This window comes from Micropterus dolomieu, linkage group LG05 (assembly GCF_021292245.1).
Source record: "Micropterus dolomieu isolate WLL.071019.BEF.003 ecotype Adirondacks linkage group LG05, ASM2129224v1, whole genome shotgun sequence".
Taxonomy (NCBI): domain Eukaryota; kingdom Metazoa; phylum Chordata; class Actinopteri; order Centrarchiformes; family Centrarchidae; genus Micropterus; species Micropterus dolomieu.
In genome coordinates this window covers 18,308,348-18,329,695 of record NC_060154.1, presented here as the reverse complement: position 1 = coordinate 18,329,695, position 21,348 = coordinate 18,308,348, and the positions used below count along the sequence as shown (strand labels likewise).

Genomic DNA, 21,348 nt, shown 5'->3' with positions numbered 1-21,348 from the left:
GGGGGGGGCAGAAAATGAAAAGAAAAGCAAGTAACAGAGGTCGTAGATGAGCAGAGACGTGGGAAGGAGAGGAAATGATAAGGGGGGAGGAAGTGAAGGGAGGGGGGCAGCAGAAGGGAAAGGTGGGAGAAAAAAATAGGGCCATTTCTACCCTCATCAACACACATTTAGATGGAGTGGGCACATCTCCTGCCTATCTGTAGTAACAGACCTGTCATACCACCATGCTTCTTAGATCCAGGGGATATCCATTAAACCGCAGCCACATACACATGATTTTTAGCTTCCCAGCTCAGGTGACATGCCCTAAATAAAACAAATCTCAACACAGGTAGGCAAGGTTTCAATGCATTCACCATGGGTTCATTCATGACTGGCACAAGGTCAGCCTGTCCAGATAAAGTGCTGTAATGATTTATTTCTACAACTGGGAACAACATGAACACCCAGATCAAAGGAAAATGCTCAATTAACAAAATTAACAGAGTCTTAAGTAATCTTCCTTCTTTACATTGTGTGGTTTAAAGCTGACTCTCAAAGGTTCATATATTTACTCATTTCTCTCAAAAACATTAGATCCAATAAATTCAGCCAAAACAATTGAATACTGCAGTGTATTTGTTATATACATAACAGCTAGCAGTTCCACGATAAAGTGGCAATAAATAGGTCTGACAATGTGTATTTATCTGCCCTATTGACAACAAATGTATTAAAGAAGAAAGAAAGAATCATTCAATTTAGGGTAGTTAATTAGTGTTGGCAAAACATACTGTGAACACAGCAAGACCAGTTAAGGCTAGTTAAATGAACCTGGGCTTGTATTAAGAAATTGCTAGTGTGAGCTGTGATATGAACAACAATGACAAAATCAAATATTTACAATGATATAAACCACACTAGTCTACTATATGAAGGGTTTCTTGTGCGTGATGATATTGTTTGATTCCTAATCACGCTGCAGTTTTTTAATGTAAAAGTATTTTCTTTTTAAAAAGAAATATCAAAACATTATGCATTCATTTGAATGATTTAGGGAAACAGCCTTTAATTTCTCTCATACACTGCCAGCTTATAAGGCAAATGCAAAGCATGCAGAGAAAACTACAAAATGGCTTCTAATTAAATTAAATTACACACCAAACATTTTTATTCATTTAGCTGATGCTTTTATCCAAAGCGACTTACAATAGCTATATATATCAGTGGTCTCATGCCTCTGGAGCAACTAGGGATTAAATGATTTGCTCAGGGACACATTGGTGGACGTGTCACAGTGATGAGTTGACACCAGATAAGACACCAGAGGTGTGCGTCTTATCCACTACGCCAACACCCCCCCAAACCTAACTTATTTCATCTATGATGCTAGGAAAATCTGCTGTTGAATGGTCTTTGGTATGAGGTGACACCAACCTTCAATCAAGTACAGCAATCTCGCTTCAACCTAACGGAAAAGTTTTAGGAAAAAAATTATTTTTGAACTACAGCCATCGTTACCAGACACAAAGTTTTTCTATTGTAGCATAGATGGTGGATTTATACATAGAGCAGGAGGTGATGAGACACACTGTGAGCCTGCTAACACTCTCAACTACATTAATTGCTGTCCTGGCCACCAACCTGCCTACTGTACTTGTTATAAATACACAAAGATTCACACATATAAGCTCTCACACACACAGACACAAATGATAATAATGTGAGAGAGAGATGTTCACCAAGGTGTCCCCAGAGGGATAAGGATCAGCAGGAGAAATGTTAATGATCAATTAGATGTTAGAGTTGCTGGTGATTAAAAACATGGAGGGCTTTAGAAGGGCCCTGAGAGTAGTATGCTGGCATCATTGACTCATATTTTTCTTCTCTCAGTTGTACAGGAATACACACAAAAGAGATAGACACACACACACCCACACACTCGCTGCAATTAAGAAAGAAATGGGCTGCAAATTAAAATTCTCCTGTGACTGCCAAAAAAGTAAGTACAGAACAAGAAAGGAGAGGCAGAGAAAGAGGAAGACACAGGCATATTTGTGGTACGTGTCAAACTGGTATGTGGTCCAACAAGTGGTGCACTGTCCAGTTCAGTCTCAGGATGTCTTAATACTAGGGGTGTGACGAGACACTTAACCCATGAGACGAGATTCGGGATTGGGTTCACGAGATCAAGACGAAATGAGATTTTAACAGTATTTAAAAAAAATCTTTAATGCTGAATTATATTAATTAGATTAATAATTACATAATATAATATAACATTATATAAATTACATTAAACACTTTATTTCCTGCATTATGATGATTTTTTATGCACCAGTTTTTGAGGATTTTTTTTATCTATATAAAGAAAAAAAACTAAATTCAGGTGTCTGGTGACAATTCAAACTCTATAGCCTAACTGTAACAGAATATAACGCAGTGCAGCTCTCAGTCATTCGGTGCTGCTATCAGACCTGTTTCTCCTGTAGATCAACTTTTCTAATTTAACATCATCCCTTCTGAGTCATGATTTAGTCACCTCAATGATAAATTATTAAATTTTAATTTAGTTATAAACGCGTGGACTTTAATAGCTCCTGTGTTTCAGCAGCTTTTCTGCACATGTTCAAAACTTTCTTTACATTTAAAATCTCTCCCACATATCATGTGTTCTCTGACATGTCCAGAAAAAAGGCAGAATATTACGAGACTAACGTCATCCCCTTCAGACTATTTGACCGACACAGTTTAGGACTTCATGCTGCATGTGAAACTGAAAGTGAATGAAACACTTTTAATCAGGTAGAAATCTCACCTCAAATCCACACACGTTAACTTCACCAGCTATGATAAAGTGCAGCTCACTGTTCCAAACAGAGCAGGCTGGCTTCAGTTTTTAGATGTGTATGTTGCAAAACATAGCTATGTTACCATGCGTCACAGCTGTCTGGACTCACAGTGCGAGCGGTTAACACTGGTGTCAATCAGCTGGGCGGAGTTGATTAGCTCTTACCAGTTATACATTTGCATTTCATTGTGTGAGAAAATAAATGTGTGGCTTGACAGTGTGTGAAAAATGTCATTTGCGTAAAGTCACAATTTAATCTTGCGAGATTTCATCGCACCCCTACTTAATACCAACATTATTCTGGTGACACCACTGAAAAAAATCCCAGTGAGAAGAAGAAAATATAATTCTTCTTACAGCTACATATTTTAGAACAGTTTGTGTAGTTTTATGTTTGTTTTTTAAACTTAAGTCTTCTTGACTTGTGGGATGTATGGTATGTTGTTGATATGACATCATTGTCATGTGGTGCCTTGAAGTCGTGTCACAGGTCATCAGTGACTCATTGTCCTTTTTTATTGAATTAGGGACCTAATCAGTGCCTGAAATCCAATTCATTCAGTGATTCACTGTTTCTACTGAACAAGAGACTGATTTGAGACACGCCCAAACATTGTCTACAGAAATGGAGTAGGCTTTAGAAAGGAGTGATGCACAGACAGAAATACATAGAAACAGCCATGCTACATAAAGTTGTTGAAGTAACGGATGTTCTCCAGTGACCATTGGCAGATGGGCTGATGATCCCCAGCTCTTGCTGAGCTAAATTGGGAACATGAAGTCTGTTCTCTAAATGACCTCCTCATCAACAGGATGCACCCTGCAGTCACTCTTCTGTTCATAAAGGCAAGAAGGAACTTTAAAAACACCACTGTTAGAATAACTCACAGCTAGAGGCAGCTGAAACAAAATGGCCAAATTGCCTAAGAGACTCAGAGCAAACGCAACATCAACTTGACAAGGATATCTCTCCATCTCTTCCTCTATCTGTTTGCCCTACTCTCTCCCTTCCTCTGTCTATTGATTCCTTCTGAATGGATAAGCATATTTTGTCTCTTTCTCAGTGCAAATAGTGCAGGCAGAAGTCCCCCTCCTTCCTTTCTTTCTAACCTTCAGTAAAGGCAGCCAGGCCGTGATCTTGTGCACTGACAGCTGGTTTAGGCTAGCCTCAATTTGAAACAGATATAATATCAGAGACAGCATTGGATCAATAGTTGGCTATTCCTAGTTCTTCATCCCGGATCTGTATGCGAGCAAGGGTCAATGCTTACCTGATCAATGACGGCAAATACAATCGATCCACGTACTTGGCTTCTGCAAATGCTGGCTCTGATGTGAAACTAAATTGCTGCTCAGTGTGTGTAAGGATTGGCTGTGAAAAGGCTGATGCCGAGTTCCCTTCATGTGAAGTGGAAGGTAGCAGTGAGAATGATTCCCATGGTAACAAGTCGCAAGCGTTCATGACGTCATACAACTCAAGATGGTAATTGCCACTGTTACTAATAACAAGTGTATTTTGCACACGGAATTAATAATTATCTGACATTGAGCCGCAGTTGTATGATAGCGAAGTTGTTCCCGATCAAAACAGCGTCAAATTAAGGTTGAGTTACCTTGAAATTTTGCTGATATGAGGCATATCACACTTTTTCTCCTCTAGGACAAAAAACATCACATTGTTTGATAAGTTCATTGCACAAGCAAGCATTACAAGTATGCCGCCAGAAGCACATGATGTGCCTTTTAAAGTTGAATTTATGTTTATGGAGGTATTGAAAGTCCAGTCATGCCGTGTTAGGTGTACACAACATTGCGCATTATTATTTGGACTCAGTGATGTGCAGTTACTGACTCTGTTGGAGGCTATAAAACATTTGATTATGTTTACATACAACAATAATGGCACTAATGCCAAAATTGTCTGAAGATTACTTTGTGTATTGTGACTCACCCCTGTAAAATTTAACCAAAGCTATTTTCTTTATAACTGAAACAACCCTTTAGCCAGAAAGCACCTAGCTGTTGTCCCTTGTAATTTGGTATTTTTAGACAGGGTGCGAAAGAGAGACACGAACAGATTGGAGAGAGTCAAAAGGTTTGTGACAATATTCTGCAGCAGCTTGGTGTTGGTTGCATATGATTTACTCAACATATACAGTATGCATTATCGTGCATACTGGGACACCACAATCACAAGACTGCTGTGTGGCTTTTTTCAAGTTAGAAGTTGCAGCTTGGACACCCATATTTGTCCTGCTGCTTTTAGATGGCTGAATTGATTTAATGAACTGAAGGGGAAACTTTCACACTGTCTAAAAGCAAGCAATGTGGGTCAGAGATAGTGTTAAAGTAATTCAATAATCTGCAGTACAGACTGCTTTTCTAGCAGTCTCTCAAAAGTCACATTGAACTTTAATGTGACTAGTGGTTGGAAATATGTTGTGTTAATATAAACACAATTGTTAATTCTAGTTATTCTAGTTTAGTCTTATTGAGTAGCTGAGTATTTTTGCAAAACATTTAGTTTGCTCTTGAAATCACTAAAATGATCAACTCAAAAAGCATTGTAGCATTAATAACAACATCATGCCCTTTACTCTCAGTGCACCATCAAAGCCAATTTTCACCAAAACACGAAGATCTCACTGTGCTGCTTCATCTGCATGGAACTCTCGTCTCTTTTTGCCTCTCTTTCCACCTTTGTGCCATGCCTGCTGTGCTGGGTACAATAATACCAAAACAACAAGCAATTCAAGGTCATGCCACTTTATAGTGCCACTTGTGCTAGCCTTTCCAATGCCACAAAAATGGATCCCTAGAAGTCTCGTCATAAGCCCACATGTCTCTAAAGTTCGTTTTTTGGTTTCTTCTTGTATTCAAACCATTCATGTTTGTACTATTTTTTCTCCAAGGAATTACCCTTCCTCTGTGCAGTTGGTACGTTCTCTCCTCTCCTGCCTTGAATAATGGATGTTCCCTTTCAGACTGACACCACACTGAATCCCTGTTCTCTGCCTGTCCAGTAGTAGAGAACAGAACGGTCAAGGTAATACAAGCAGAGAGGTGCACACTCTAGGTGGGATGACTGCAGCCTTGACTCGTACTATCATCTCCCATCTCTCTGCCTTTCTTTTTTCCCCCTCCATAATCTTTAGAGCGCATACTGTCTCTGTGGTAGCCGACACGCACGCAAACACAACCACATACAGATATGCGATACATGCGTGCACACACATTAGACAGATGGTTGAAGCTCTGCTGTGACCGGGGCTAAAGCACAGGGCACCTCCACTCTTCAAAGTCTCTTCTCTCTCGCTGCTTTTTCAAACACCATCTGTACCCATGCACACTAATGTTACTTAAAACAAAGACATTGCATTTTTTTCCCCCACATAATTAGAAGACAGCAGGAAGTGGATTTCTTTCTGCCTCTGCCATAATATAAATCTTTTGGAAAGGCAAGTCTAATCATTTGATACAGTTGGCACAATATAGCTCGTCAAGTAAAAAGATAAAAGGAATGGAGATGGAGCGGCGGAGTGCCCGAAAACATTGAAAGATTTTGCTTATGTGTGCGTGCATCAGTGGATGCGTCTATCTTGGCGAGTGTATGGGCCTGCTTACAAGGATATGGTGCACTAGGTGGATGACACTAAAAAAGAAAGTGTGTGTCTTTCATTACCCAGCAGCCAGGTTTCTGACCACTTTCCTCACTTCAGGTCTCTCAGAGGAGCAGTCATTTCTCTCTGTCAGTCAGTCAGTGTTTGGGGAAATGATAGTGCGTTTTAGAGAAAGAGTGGCTTTGTTTGGGCAGGAGCAAGCAAGAATAGCACAGTTTCCTTTCATCATCACCCTTTTACTGTCACCTCCTAACATTCTCCCCTATCACCTTCTCTCCTTTTGTCCTTTCCTTCCTTACTCCTTGTTCCCACTCTTTCCCCTTTCTCCTTTTCATTCCTGCCTTGCCTCGTCCCCACCCCCCAGCACTCGCGTCTCGTCCCCCAACCTCTGTTTCCCCCTCACTAGAATGAGGTAGCGTGTTATTAGTAAGGCAGCCAATGTGCCTGTCGATGTGTGTTAGAGAGAGATAAGCACAGGTAGAGAGAGTTACATAAGCCTCTGTTGATTACTGTGGAGGAGAGGGAGAGTAGAAAAAGAGAGTGAGAAGAAGAGAGAAGAGAGAGCGAGAAAGACGGATTGCTGTACCTTAGTAAGTACATTGTGCTCTAATGTTGCCTGTATGGCTGGCTGGCGGTTGATAAGTAGCCTAGGCTTCTGGGGCTGGTTGAAAGGACAGTCATTAGGTTGGACTCCCTAGACTGGCAGCTTGCTTCACAGATTGCAAGTTTGTTTTTGTTATAATGCGTAACAGGAGAAAAATAAACACTTCTCAAGGGTTACTACGGTAATATAGCATGTCAGAGTGGTAATAAAGAAATGGCTGAACACACTTTGAGTGTGGTGTGGATTCATGGAGCTGATTTTTCATTTAAAACTTGTTCATTCATTTCAAGTAGTTTTTTTCTTAGATAACCTGGATAACATTTAAGGGTAAGGTTGGTGATATTTTATATTTTCCTTATTTTGAAGAAATCTCATGAATTGAACAAAACCAACAATTCACTGATCCTTCTGACAAGTGTTGCCTGTGTAGCCAATGTAACCATGTCTGGATCACAGAGGAGCAGGCTAATATAGCATTTTCCACTGTGCTACAGACCTCTCACTGTTGTCCAAGTATTGAAAACACACCATTACACTCAGTGACATGTTCCTTCATTACCATGAACATGGCCCCTGTAGTTGATTTTGAGTCAATACCACATATACCAACCTGCTGCTGTAAATATTCCTTAGCTCACCAAATGTGTATTTATCCGCATCTGAAAACAGTGCCCAACAAATTATGTTTGAGTAAATATCCTAGTTTAATATTTTGAAAGGTTATAACTTCCTAAAACAGTTCTGAGCTTGCCACTGTAGTTTTTACCATACGTTAAAGATATACAATATGTCATCAGTAGGAACATTATTGAGAGTCTTACTAACACATTGTTGGTTTCAGTCTTTTTATGGGATTTTTGATAATACAAAAATAGATTTGACAGTGCCAATCTTATCTTTAACACACTAATGCTGGAATACCAACAAAGACAAAAGTAAAGTCAACATACAATCCTGCCCTGTCTTCCAGCCATTTTATAATTATATAATGGACTTGATTTGATGTGACAACTTCAGAACACATTAAACATAAAATACAGTTATGGAGTGTATGACACGTTAATGTGATGCCTGGTGAACATCGTGATATGAAGATGCATTCAGCATTAGCAGTAACGTGAGGAATTGTGTTTGAAAATGTCAAATTCCATTTGTAATCACAACTTTGTTTATTCTACCCATATACCACAATCATGTCTCTCCCCCTGTAGGGTGGTAATAATAAGTAAAAGAGTAATCATTTGTATAGCAGAGAAGAGAAGAGACACATGGTTTTACAGGGTAGTAAAGAAAGCCAAGTAGGCTATGCAATGCAAAACACAAAGATAAAGAATACAGCTGATTGTCAGATCAAATCAGCAGATGTTCAATGCTTTGTAAACCTACAGTTTCTCACAAAATTGAGTACACCCCTCACATTGTTGTAAATATTTGATTATATCTTTTCATGTGACAACACTGAAGAAATTACACTTTGCTACAATGTAAAGTAGTGAGAAATAACACATCACACAGCCATAATGTCTAAACTGCTGGCAACAAAAGTGAGTACACCCCTAAGTGAAAATGTCCAAATTGTGCCCAATGTGTCAATATTTTGTGGCCACTTTTTAGTAAGGCAGTGGTCGAGAGGGGATCATGCTCTGCTTCGGTAAGTCACAGTACATGTTGGCATTCATGGTTCCCTCAATGAACTGTAGCTCCCCAGTGCCAGCAGCACTTATGCAGCCCCAGAACATGACACTCCCACCACCATGCTTGACTGTAGGCAAGACACACTTGTCTTTGTACTCCTCACCTGGTAGCCACCACACACGCTTGACACCATCTCAACCAAATAAGTTGATCTTGGTCTCATCAGACCACAGGACATGGTTCTAGTAATCCATGTCCTTAGTCTGTTTGCGGGCTTTCTTGAGCATCATCTTTAGAAGAGGCTTCCTACTGGGAAGACAGCCATGGAGACCAATTTGATGCAGTGTGCGGCGTATGGTCTGAGAACTGATAGGCTGACTCCTCACCCCTTCAACCTCTGCAGCAATGCTGACAGCACTCGTACGTCTATTTCACAAAGACAACTCAATTTTGTGAGATACTATACATCTGTGTTAGTTCACATTTCACACCACCATAAGATATTTTCCCTGCACATTGATCCGTTCCTCCTCTCTAGTGATAATAAAGGGAGTAAAGAAGGACAACCTTGAACTGTGACTGAGAGCCTACTTCACTCTTCTGTGTCTGAGCCAAAGAACATCCGTTCTATTTCATTACCTGGAATTGTTACCATTCTTCATAGTCGCTTACTCCTCATCCAGATTTGAATTCTTAAAAGTGAATAACAAAGTGAATTGTGTTATATCCCCAGATTGCTCTGGCTTGCACTAGATACACTACTGTGTAGACATAAATAGGACACACATGCATATTGTTATACAAAATTATGGGTGATGGTCAACTGCCACCTCACTTCGCTCACCTCCTTCCAATGCTATTGTGCAAATAGCAAGGACAAGAGTAGCTGGTGCACACTTAGACAAACAAAAACACACACTTAGAGAGGTTTTATCTCTCTCACGTACACACACACACACACAAACACACTCTGCAATCGGTCACAGACAATTGCAAATGATCATGGACATCTCTACTCCTCTTTTAACACTTTATGCTCGATAGCACTTCTTCAAGTCATCACTTAAGTGTGTGTGTGTGTATGTGTGTGTGTGTGTGTGTGTGTGTGTGTGTGTGTGTGTGTGTGTGTGTGTGTGTGTTTGTTCTGTGCCCTCATCAGTATGCCAAGCATTTGTTGAGGGCCCCTCCAGCCAGAACCAGCTTAGGAGCAGCTCAAGGCCAAACAAGTGTGAGGATTAAAGGACGAATACAGTCTTCTCGTCTCAGCGGAGGATGTGAATGAGCAATGCTCTCCTCTTCCTTAACTACTGCTGAGGTGCCCTTGAGCAAGGCTCTTGGAGTTGCTAAGAGTCTTACTGTTGACTGTTGTGAAGTTGGGCAGATTCCAATTATTAAGGTGAAGCATAGTGTTGGATGAGTTTTAACGCTTGGTAAATTTACAATCTCAAAAACTACAAATGTCCATTAGCGATCACAGTTACTGACTACAGCTCAAAAACAGCTTTCCCCAAAGACACAACAATGGCCCCCATTTTACCTCACATACAGCACATGCATGACAACAACAGTAATAAATGAAGAAAACAGTAGGAACAGCAGTGGTTGTTGTTTGCACTGTGTAGATCCCATTAGAATTGTTATTTTTCTGCTTCTGACAAGCTAATTAAAATGTACAGGTACACAGTTGGCACAAGAGGAAGTAAGGAAGCTTATCAGGGGAGAGGGAGCCAGAAAGGTATAAAAAGAGAGAATGAAACAGAATAATTTACACTGAATACGAGTTAATGAAATCATCCAGCAATGCTGTGTTTGAGGTCTGGTGTATGGCAGAGTGTGTGTGGTCAGTTTGAAGAAGTTTGAAGTAAGATTGTTCCTTTGTGTCAGAACCTTCTCTTAACAAAACCTAATGGTCACTGTTTTAAAAATTGCAGAGAAATTAGCTACTTAGTCCCTTAGTAAAAAAAAAAGAGGGGTAAAAAGTGTTTGTGCTGTAAAGTGCATATTTTTGGTAGACTTTTGGTCTATTATATTATTTTTAAATCCATTTCATAAATATTCTAAACAACATCAGTAGATTCCCAGTTTTTTTTTTTTTTTCTTTGTTTTTCATCAGCGATTGGCTTTCAAAGAGTGGCTTTTTAGTTTGCCGCTTGGCTGGAAAGTAAATAACCTTGTGCTGCGTGTGTCCTGGAGAGAAAAAGAGAACAAAAGGGGGGAGTGATATGGTCAAGGTGCTTCTCTGAATAAGAATTCAGGGGAGCGAGTACCATGAGACAAGCCAACAGGAAGCATAAAAAAGAGATGGGGAGAGGGATGGCTTGTACAAAAATGTGGAATAACAATAAGGAGGGTTTTTATGTGTGAGAAAGAGACTGCACACAATGATGCTCAAACACAAAATTCCCCTCTTTCTCACTGCCTCTCTTTTATTCAGTCTCAGTCACACAGACATGCCTGTGTGCACACACAGTATTATGTAAATAGTCTCTTCGGCAGAGTGCTGCTGTCACTGAGCGAGCATCCTCTGGGCCATCTAGGCAGCCTCATTAAAACAAGGCACAGCTTCCATTAATAGATACCAGTGCGTGCGTACGCGCACACACACACACACACACACACACACACACACATATAGTCTGTATATGCACGCACCAATAAAGGACCTCCCAGGAAGCACGTCTCTAAATGTTCTTCTCAGGTGGCAGTCAAAAAATATCTCCAAGGAAACGGCTCAAATGTCACTGAAAACTATTCATGAAGAGTGTGTGTATGGTGGACTATGACTGGAGCTAATGTGAAGGAAGAATGGACTGTGTTTTGTTTTTGTTTTAAACAGACTCAGGCCCTCTGCCACAATACAGCCCTATATGCTCAGTCTACTGCTGGTGTGAATGTGTGCGTGTTATTCTTGTACTATTCGTCTCTCTCTTTCCCCAAACCAACTGTAAATCCTTGTGTTAAGTGCACCACATTAGGTTTAGTTTCAGAAGGGGTTGGGGTGGGTGGGCACAGTGAAGTCAAAGTACTCAGGAAAAAAAAATAAGAATGATAAAATGTAAAGAATTAAAACAAGAACAGATTGAATTCTCATTGTTGCATTTTAATATAAATTGATAGCTAGTTAGCGAAGCTTAATTTATCCAGGGAGACTCATCGACCTCAAGGTCTCTTTTATGAGAGAGACCTGAGAAAAAATGACATCTATATAAACATCACATCAACACAGTTCACTCGCACAAAGAAGTTATCACGCAGCCGAGTGATTCAATTGGTCATCATGCTTTTAGTTATCACTGGTGATAAGGGACCTCAAGACAGGAGCTGACGTTATGGCTCTTCCATTGGATATAGAAATACTGTTTCATGGAAACATATAACTGGAAAATAGATTAAGAGAGAATCTTCTAGTTTGAGCAATCACCTGTAGTTGATTATTTTATCAAGCTGTCCCTTATTGCTATACCTTTTTTTGTGTTTAGTTATAGTTTCTTTTTTACACTGTGAAGTACATCGTCACATTTAATTCCTGTAAATTAAAATATAGACATTCTAAATTGTTCATTTGTTTTTAAAGGAGTTCCTTCATAGCCTAAAACCGTGCCTGAGTTTACTGCCACCTTGTGCAAAAGTATGAAGACTAAATAATGTTTAACATTGTTGGAGTGGGAAAACACAAAAATTTGTCAAATGAACATGCCGTAGATGTTCTGTCTAAACCCTGTAAAGTAAAAGGGGCCTGTGTTTGTTTGTGATCTGCTGGCCCCGCAGGTGGCTCCCGAGGTGTGGGCTTCATCCGCTTTGATAAGAGGATAGAGGCCGAGGAGGCCATCAAGGGCCTGAATGGACAAAAGCCATCAGGTGCCGCCGAGCCCATCACAGTCAAGTTCGCCAACAACCCCAGCCAGAAGACCAGCCAAGCCCTTCTGTCACAACTCTACCAGTCCCCCAATCGCCGATACCCAGGACCCCTTCACCACCAGGCTCAGAGGTTCAGGTGAGATCTGGGGCAGGGCCTGGAGGTGGTCATGGAGGATGAAGTGGGGCAGAAAAGAGACAGCAGAGGGTGGGAGAGGGTTCAGGTGGGGTTGTTAAAGCATGGATATTTATACTGGGTATATGATTTTATAGGTACGCAGTTAATGCAGAGTTTCCCGACCTCAGAGGTGACAGAGTGTCCCCACCAAAATTCCTAAATAAAGTATAGTGGCTGGCTTGGTAATTTTGAATGCAGTTCTGCCTGACAACCAATATGCTCATCTTAAAATTTGTCATAGAGTTGCTAATTGATGAGATTTTGGGTGCCTCTGGTTTCGGAAGTAAAAGTCCCATTCATTTTCTCCATAAACAATGTTAAGTGACTAAAAGTTGAAACCCTTTGAAGGCTTGGATGGAAATGAGACTCTCTCTGTTGATTCTTAAGTATAAAAAGATCTGCATTAGAAACTATGTGGTTCTTCGATAAAATATCAAAGGCCCAAGCTTATCTACATAAAAAGCGAATGTAGTTACACTGTATGCATTTACATTGGCATCCTTTAATAGGAATTCAGATTGGGAAATAAACTTCCCGGAACCAGCAGCTCCTCGTACTTCCTAGGGCCATCTGCTCAAAAGGTTGGGAATCTCCAGTTTAATGTGTTAAAAGTTAAGAATAATGGAAAGCAAGTAGTGTGTGTTTATCAGCAAACTTTGCAAACATCTAATGTGGTATGATTGATAGTGTGATTAACATTTGAAAAGCTGAAAAACACCATTGTGTTTGGTACCATTAAATGACAACCTAAATAACAACAGGATTGCTATTTCATGTGAGAGTGATATATGAGAGATTTAGAGAGCAGTCATCAGTCTCAAACTCGATAGCAATTATTCTTGGTTTATGTGACCATAAATGCATTTAATCAAGGAAACACGTCTGTTCTAAACAGCAGGCCTGATTTGGAAAACATTTGCACCAAATGCAATTTACAGTGTTCGAACAGGGGATGTAACGCCTACACATAGAGACCATGAGTCATGTGTATCAACAATGATGCAACTTTTCTCCTGTGAACATTTATTTCAGCAAACACGTCCCCCTTTTGAACAACAGGTGTGAGCTCTGCACCTGGTGCAGGTGTCAATAAATCAGGCCCTGTGAGTGCTCTGTGTGGGTCCACCCAGATCAGAGAGGAACTGTTCATAAGAGACTGTGGGGTTCTGTCGTTCACAACTATGTATTTCCCCTCATTTCATCATGCTGCCATTGTGCCAACACTTCCCGGAATATTCCCTGTGAGGCTTGGGCAAAAATATGTATTTGGATTATAAATATTGTAAATGTTTATCAAACAAAAGAGATGCACTTCATTGTCTTTCGGACTGAAAAGTCCCAATTCTGCATAATGGTTATTTTAATGCAATGAACCATAATGTTGTAGTACATTTTTTTTGTTTGATTTAGTTTAAATACATTGCCAATATAAATATACATTTGCCAGACTTACAAGACATAGTCTTCTGTATTAAATACGGCATAAGTCCCTGCATTAGAAGCTGAAGTTATTTAAGACAGACTGATGTCTTAATTCCAACAAGCAAAGGGGAAATTAAAGAAAAGATGCCCAAATTAATTTAAGGATTTGGGTTTTAACCTAGTTTCAACTTAATTAAATTGAGTCATATGAAGTACCTCAACCCATCCTCAGTTATTTCCGAAAAAAATAAAATAAAGATGTATTTTGCCCACGTCTGCAATCTCCACAACAAGCTATCATTTCACATCATATACAGTAAATGGCTGACATACTGTATATACGTCATCCTACCTGGTCATTTCCTGTCACTCACTACAGACACAAACAGTCCTTTTTTTTTTCCTTTTTGTTCTTTTTTTTTCTTTTATATATGGCACCTACAGACAGAGTGTAATATAATATGATCACCAGTTTCCATCATTCAATCCAAACAAGAATGTTTCAGAGCTGGAGACAGAATATGTGCTTATACAATTTCCTCTCTCTTTCAATAACACTAAGCCGGTCGTGCTGTTTACTCTCCATCAAAGTCAGAGCTTGGAAGGTATTTTTCTTCTGGAGCGGCTTCCCTGGTGTGACACCTGAGCGATGTAGCGTGGCTGTGTGTCTGTGATACGCCAAGCCAATTTACAGGCTCCGCAGGAGAGCTGTCGCTTCTCATCACAACTCACAACCACAGGACACTTCCTCACTGTGTCCCTGTGCTCCTGCTCTCTGCTCCCAAGCCCTCCACTAAAATCTCAACACTTTAGAAGTTATAAATGTGCTCAATCTGCACAGTTTAAACTAAATCTTTTAAAAGTAACTTTTTTTCCTAATACAACACAGTATTCACTCAAACCTGATCTATTGTATTTATTTAATTAGTTTTCTCCATTTATTCCTTTGTGGAGACAACATGTAATTTAAAGTTAAGATATGTTTCAAAATTTTATGTAAAATTGATACTCCTGCATGTTTTAAATACTAATCAAGTTTGCGCTGCTGCTTATAATGTAAGACCCAAGTAAAAGAATAGTCTGTGCAGAATACAGTACAATACTGCTGCAGTTTAATTACATCTGTCCTGTGTGACTAAATCACGTGGGCCTGCTATAACACAAGCTAATGTATAATGCGCTTGTATGGTCCCTCTCCAAGACAGCAAACATAATCGACTCAAGCACAATACACCGAGCCCTAGATCCCGGCTCGTTTCCGATCCTCTGTCGTTAACTAATGGTACTAATTAGCAAATTAGCCTTATTATATCCAGGGCAGGAGCCAATTTTAATTGAAATGAATTTTCTTTCAAAAAAAGAAAAGACAAAAACGCCCATTCCACCATTAACATATATTGAGGGAAAGCACAAAAGCCCTATTGTTTATAGCGAGCTTGGAGAGGCAGTGTGAAAAGCCTGCGGAGTGTTTGCGTGGTAAGCGTGGATCAGTGTGCATTTGCACACGAGAGAGAGAGGGAGAGAGAAGGGGGGAGAGTGTTAGCAGCAGGTTGTTTTGTTGTGGCCCAACGGCCCGGCAGCCAGCAGATGTCTTCGTGCTCCCGGGCCTGGAGCGCCTCTCCTCTGAACATCCTCTCCAATTGACTCATTTACCCACAAAGCAGCCTGCTTGTTCCCTTCCCACGTAATGGGCCAATTACTGCTTTAATGATTTCCGTATATCCTATTCTCCACTTTTCTTTTTTTTTTTGTTTTAAGCCTGCTTTTGTACCTGTTTGGTAATGTTAAGAGAAAAGTGCTACAATTCAGACATACTTTGAATCCAGATAATAAGTAGGCCTGCAATGTTATTAAAAAAGTAAAATATAAAGAGCAATATGTAATTACCTCAGCTAATAACAATATGACTTTACTTACACATTTTAATGCATGTTATACATTTACATTTTTAAAAGGTCAACATGAGCAACTTGTGAGCCAGTATTAGAATTAAAATTATATTGTAAAATATAGGTTACTAAAGTGCTCTTCAGTCCTGTTCCTCAGTACTCAGTAGAGTTCTGCAGTGTTTCTAATTTATAAAATGCCTAACTACAATTACCTGGCATCCCGGTGTTAAATTGTCCCTGATTAGAAGACTACCGATCTGTTACGTGTAACAAGCAATGTAAATTTAATATAATCTTATCAATATAAATAGTATTATGATTATTAATATTAATATGCAATTTATTTATTATAAGCCTTGAAAACCTAATTGCTTCCTTAATTACAATAATAATGTTGTGTGATGTTGCTCTTAAACGGTGTAATTGTAGAATAGTTACCTGGATTCTTTTAATCTTAAAAATCCAATTTTAATGCTCACTTTTGGTAAATGTTGTGTAGCGGTTGTGTTACAAGAAAAGCAAATGGTTTCTGACTGAAAGAGACAAGGAGAAACAACCCTGATAGTCGAGTCAAAGTCAGAGAGTTTGTAGTGTTTTGCAGAGGAACGAGGTGGCCAGCTGTTGCTCAATAAGCCATGGCCCCTGTCCATTAGGCCAGAGGAGTTAATAAGACATGAGACGGGCCAGACCCAAGTGAGGAATGAAGGTCATTGAGTCACCAAGCAGACTACATCTATCCAAGAGGGCCAATATTTTATACAGCCCACAGGTTTCTGAAGCCCGCCACACCAACAGAGAGACACACACACACACACACACACACACACACAGCCTACTGGGTTCTTAAACCATGCACACACTAGAACACAAATTGTAGTTTACCAGTGCTGACTGCAATAGCTGTAGCTCACGGGTCTGAAATTATTATGAAACCAGAACATTTCCCAAAAACTAACCCTTTTAGACAGTGGATGCCCTCTGACTTACACTCATCCATTCCACCTGACCTGTTAGCACTTAACAGGTTGACCCCCTGACCACAAAGACAGACATTCACAATTTCATGGCTAGTTTAATGTTCATTTGTGTTTTTGTTGGTCCACCTCATAGAAAACATACTGATCACCATCACCTCTCTCGCTCACCATCATTCAAATGCCAAACCATTACACTGACAGAACTCTGGATCATTTTTCCTGTCATTTCAGGTGTTCTCTCAATTGAGTTAACACAAATTAAATACTTTAGTTTATGAAAAGATTTTTTTTATTAACCTCCATCTTCTAATAAACCATCAATGTGGCGGCATGAATTGTATGGATACCTAGATTTTCTTGCACGTAAAATAAGTTGATGATATGCAATTGCGTAGCACTATGGCTAGACTAGCATCCTAGTCTAGCCAAGTGCCATGCTATGCTATCCCTATCCTGCCCTGCCACTATGAGTGCTCTGTATGTGACTGTAATACTGAACTGTGACCAGTCCACCGCTGTAGTCTTGCATAAAAATTAAACAGTCGCACCTACAGCATTAGCTAGTGCAGGGCTATGCTGAAGCCTGTGAAGTAGCGCAGTGGCAGACTGAGCAAGTGCCGACCATACTGATGGTACTGTAGCTTCATTACCTGATGAACAATTTCTGGTGGGGCTTCCTCAGTGTAATGGGCTAACTATAGATGGGTTTGTTTGTTCTTGAGTGAGGAGGACCATGCAGTTCCTAGAGGGACTTAACATTAGTTCCATTGAGTGAGTCGACCATCTGCCCACCATTAACCCCAGAACCCTCCTTCTCTTTACAGGCTGGACAATTTGCTTAATATGGCCTATGGCGTAAAGAGGTAATTAAAAACTTCACCCAATGCCAGATGTCCATGTTGACTCAATGGTTTTTCAATATCCTTTTTTCTGTTCTTTTTTTAGTTTATGTTTCCTTGTATTTTTGCAGTCACTTTGCGTTTGACAATTCGTTCAAGGTCAACTGCATTTTTGGTTCTTTGATTTATTTGTTTATTTCCCTCGTAAGCTTGAGTTGGTTTTAAAACCCTACCAACCAGTTAAGGTGTTCAAAAAAACAACAGAAAACAATCAGTCTTTTGTTTTCTGTGGTGATGAATTTGCTTTGTTTTGATTATGACAAGTGCTGGTGTTGTTTGGATTGTTTTGGGTTGTTTCTGTGTATTGAATGGATTTTGTTCTCTGGTGTAAAACTCCTAATTTCTAGGTGTATTTTTTTTTCTACCGGATTCAGGTTCTCCTACCTTGTCACTCCACAGCCATAGCTTTGGAACAATCTCTCTTTAGGAGCAAATTTTAGATTTGTCACTTTTTATAATTTTATAGATATTTCCTCACAACATCATTAGAATAAAACCTTCATACATCCACCATCAACTATGTACACAATCCCTTATGTAATAAATTTACATCTGTGCAGTGGAAGCTCTGACAAAATTATCTATTAATTTCTTGGCAGTACTAGCCGAGATTAGATAGTGTTCAGCAAGGACATGGGGATGAGGCTGGATGAACCTGGATCCCTGCTGGAAACAGGAAATGCTGTTTCACTGCAGACAGCTCCAGCTTTGCTCGGCACTGCTCTGCTCGAATTCCTTCCTTTTGCCTCCATGTTTCATTTTGCTTTCTCGCTACCATAGGTGTTACATAACCCCGAACAGCAGCCACTGTGGTGATAGATGTTTCATGTGCTGACGGTGGCATCTTGCGTGTTGGAAGCACAGGGGACACCATCTGAAGTCAGCTTAGCAACTCAAACAGAGATGAAATTTTAGCTTGAGAGTTTAGCAAGTTCCCCTAATTCTGCATTCTGTCAAATGCAGGAATTCAGAATCAGGTTACGGAATAATGTAATGATAGTGATACTTTGTTGCATTCAAATGTTTAACCCGTAGTGAATCCCAATGCTGAATAAGCACTGTGCCCTCACTTTACGTCTTTACATAATTTTCTAAAGGTGAAAATAGTGTATCCAGCATCCTGCTTGTATAGTGTGTCATTTAAGTGCTTTTCAGTGATCTGAGGTTATTATGTGAATGGAAACAGAAGAAAGGTGTTAAGATCTGGAGATGGTTGGTTTTAGAAAGGACAGAATAGATATCTGGTCAGCTACACTGTTGCTATGCAACTCCTGGCCTCGTCCACAACATTGGTTAGTGTTTGGTCCCGCTCTGATGGGTACACTACCATGTACGTTTACACACATGCACACACAGACACGCATGTACATACAGACACATTCAACTCCACATCCTCACAGTGTTAGCTAGCCTCCAATCCGTCCCCCTCCTCACACTGTAACAAACCTCCTCACACGCTCCAGCTTTTGCATACAAATCACCACAAGTTGTTGTTTTTTTTCAAGCCCAGCAGGGGAGGCCTGAACACAGCCGAGCATGTCCGACAAGGCCTCAGCATGATGAGGCCTGTTAAGATTCCACCTGCTTGATGCTGGAGAAAATATTAAATCGCCTCAACAAGACATTGAGGCCATGTAGAGATATGTGAGACAAAGCATTTGAAGCCTATTATAAAGCAGTTTGCTGCTGCAGCAACCCTGTGGTGATTATGAAAATTCCCTTGTCTGTCAATTGTGTAGATTTATAATACTACAACTGCTACTCAAACAGATATATACCAATATAATCTGCTGATCTTATACTACTGCAGCACTTAACACATTTAATCAAAAAACGTCTAATCAGTGCAGACAGCCCTTACCATCAATGAGCTAACCACCCTAAGCATGTGTATTAACGTACACAGCAACCACAATGGGCAGAAGCAAACTCTGCAAGACCAGAGTCATGCAGGAAGGTCGTAGTGATTGCCGACCATACTGTATATAGTCGCAGGAGAGAGAGGAGTGGGGGCCCTGAGCAGCAAGCAGCGCTATCGATCAGTGCCACGAGCTCTGGAATAGAACAGAACAGAACACCCTACAGACTGCGGGTGAAGTGGGAGGAATACACTTTGTACCTTAATGCCACTGGGTTGTAAAGTGCTTCCATTTAGTCTGCTCCCTCTTCCCTCCCTCCCTTTCCTTAAGAAAGCAGCCCTCTCTGAGACAGCTGCAGCAAAGCGGAAATCTCAATTAAAGCACACCCAATAATGCCTATAGTCATTTCTTGGAGAGAGGTGGCATAAGAAATGAACCTATTTATCTCATTTACCTTTTATTTAAAAGTGGGGATATTTTTTCTCCTTTCCCTTTCCTTTGAGCGGAAAGGCAATTAAGTGAAGTCAACTGAGGATTCAAATCTCTTGCATCACAAGAAAAAGGGAAAGATTATGAGGCGAATGAGAACAGATTTAGCAGGCTGGTGCATGATCTTTGATGGATTTCTAGCAAGGGTTTAATTCAACAACTTCCTGCAATTTAGCTCCTAAAGGAGCCACTCAAGGACACAAAGAGAACCTTCGTCTGCATCTGCTTCAGCAGAAATATATCCCAGCACGCAGCACTGTCGTCATTCCTGACTGGAGGCCCTTTCAAAAGAGTTCAGGGAGGATTTAGTACAATGCAGACACAAACTCTTGCATTTAGACATAAACATACATGTGCATACAATTACCATACACTCATATGGATCCTAATTCAACAGAATTTGTGTATTTGGCTGCGATATTTTTGTAGTTTTATTGTTAAACTGTACACATTAACATGTAAAGCTTGTTATTTAGTATGGATGTAGACAGTAGTGTATCAGGTAGGTGAGCGTCATGCCAAGCTTTTAGATTTGGAAGGATGGAGATTGGAGGTTTTTCACCGGTGTCTGGCCATTTCATGTACAGTAGATGCACACATTGAGTTTCACTATATGCCTTAACCTGCTCCATTAAAACTTGCTCTTTTCTCTCTCCCTTTCTTTCTGCTCTCCCCTACATTTCCCCCCACTCTGCCTCTCCTCTCAGGTTCTCCCCCATCACCATTGACAGCATGACCAGCCTGGTTGGCATGAACATCCCTGGGCACACAGGCACTGGCTGGTGCATCTTTGTGTACAACCTGTCCCCAGATTCGGATGAGAGTGTGCTCTGGCAGCTGTTTGGGCCCTTCGGTGCGGTCAACAATGTCAAGGTGATCCGTGACTTCAACACCAACAAGTGCAAAGGCTTTGGCTTCGTCACCATGACGAATTACGACGAGGCGGCCATGGCCATCGCCAGTCTCAACGGCTACAGGTTGGGCGACCGCGTCTTGCAAGTCTCCTTCAAGACTAACAAGACACACAAGTCCTGAACTTTAGCAGGTAGAAGCAGTTGCCCCGCGACTTTGTCTGCCCCAAAATTGCCCCC

At 40.4% G+C, this 21,348-nt stretch overlaps 1 protein-coding gene across 6 annotated transcripts in view; it reads left to right on the top strand.

The window, feature by feature from the left end:
• Positions 1-21,339, top strand: part of elavl4 (ELAV like neuron-specific RNA binding protein 4) — a 78,115-nt gene extending 56,776 nt beyond the window's left edge. For 4 of the 6 annotated variants that reach the window (XM_046048783.1, XM_046048782.1, XM_046048779.1 and 1 more), the window contains 2 exons: positions 12,449-12,683; positions 20,965-21,339. In XM_046048783.1, coding sequence (XP_045904739.1) covers positions 12,449-12,683; positions 20,965-21,292 — 563 coding nt within the window. In that variant the 3' untranslated portion in view covers positions 21,293-21,339. Of the gene's footprint in view, positions 1-12,448; positions 12,684-17,834; positions 17,874-20,964 lie in introns of all 6 variants that reach the window. The other 2 variants (XM_046048784.1, XM_046048781.1) reach the window with 2 other exon arrangements.
• Positions 21,340-21,348: the final 9 nt, after the last annotated feature.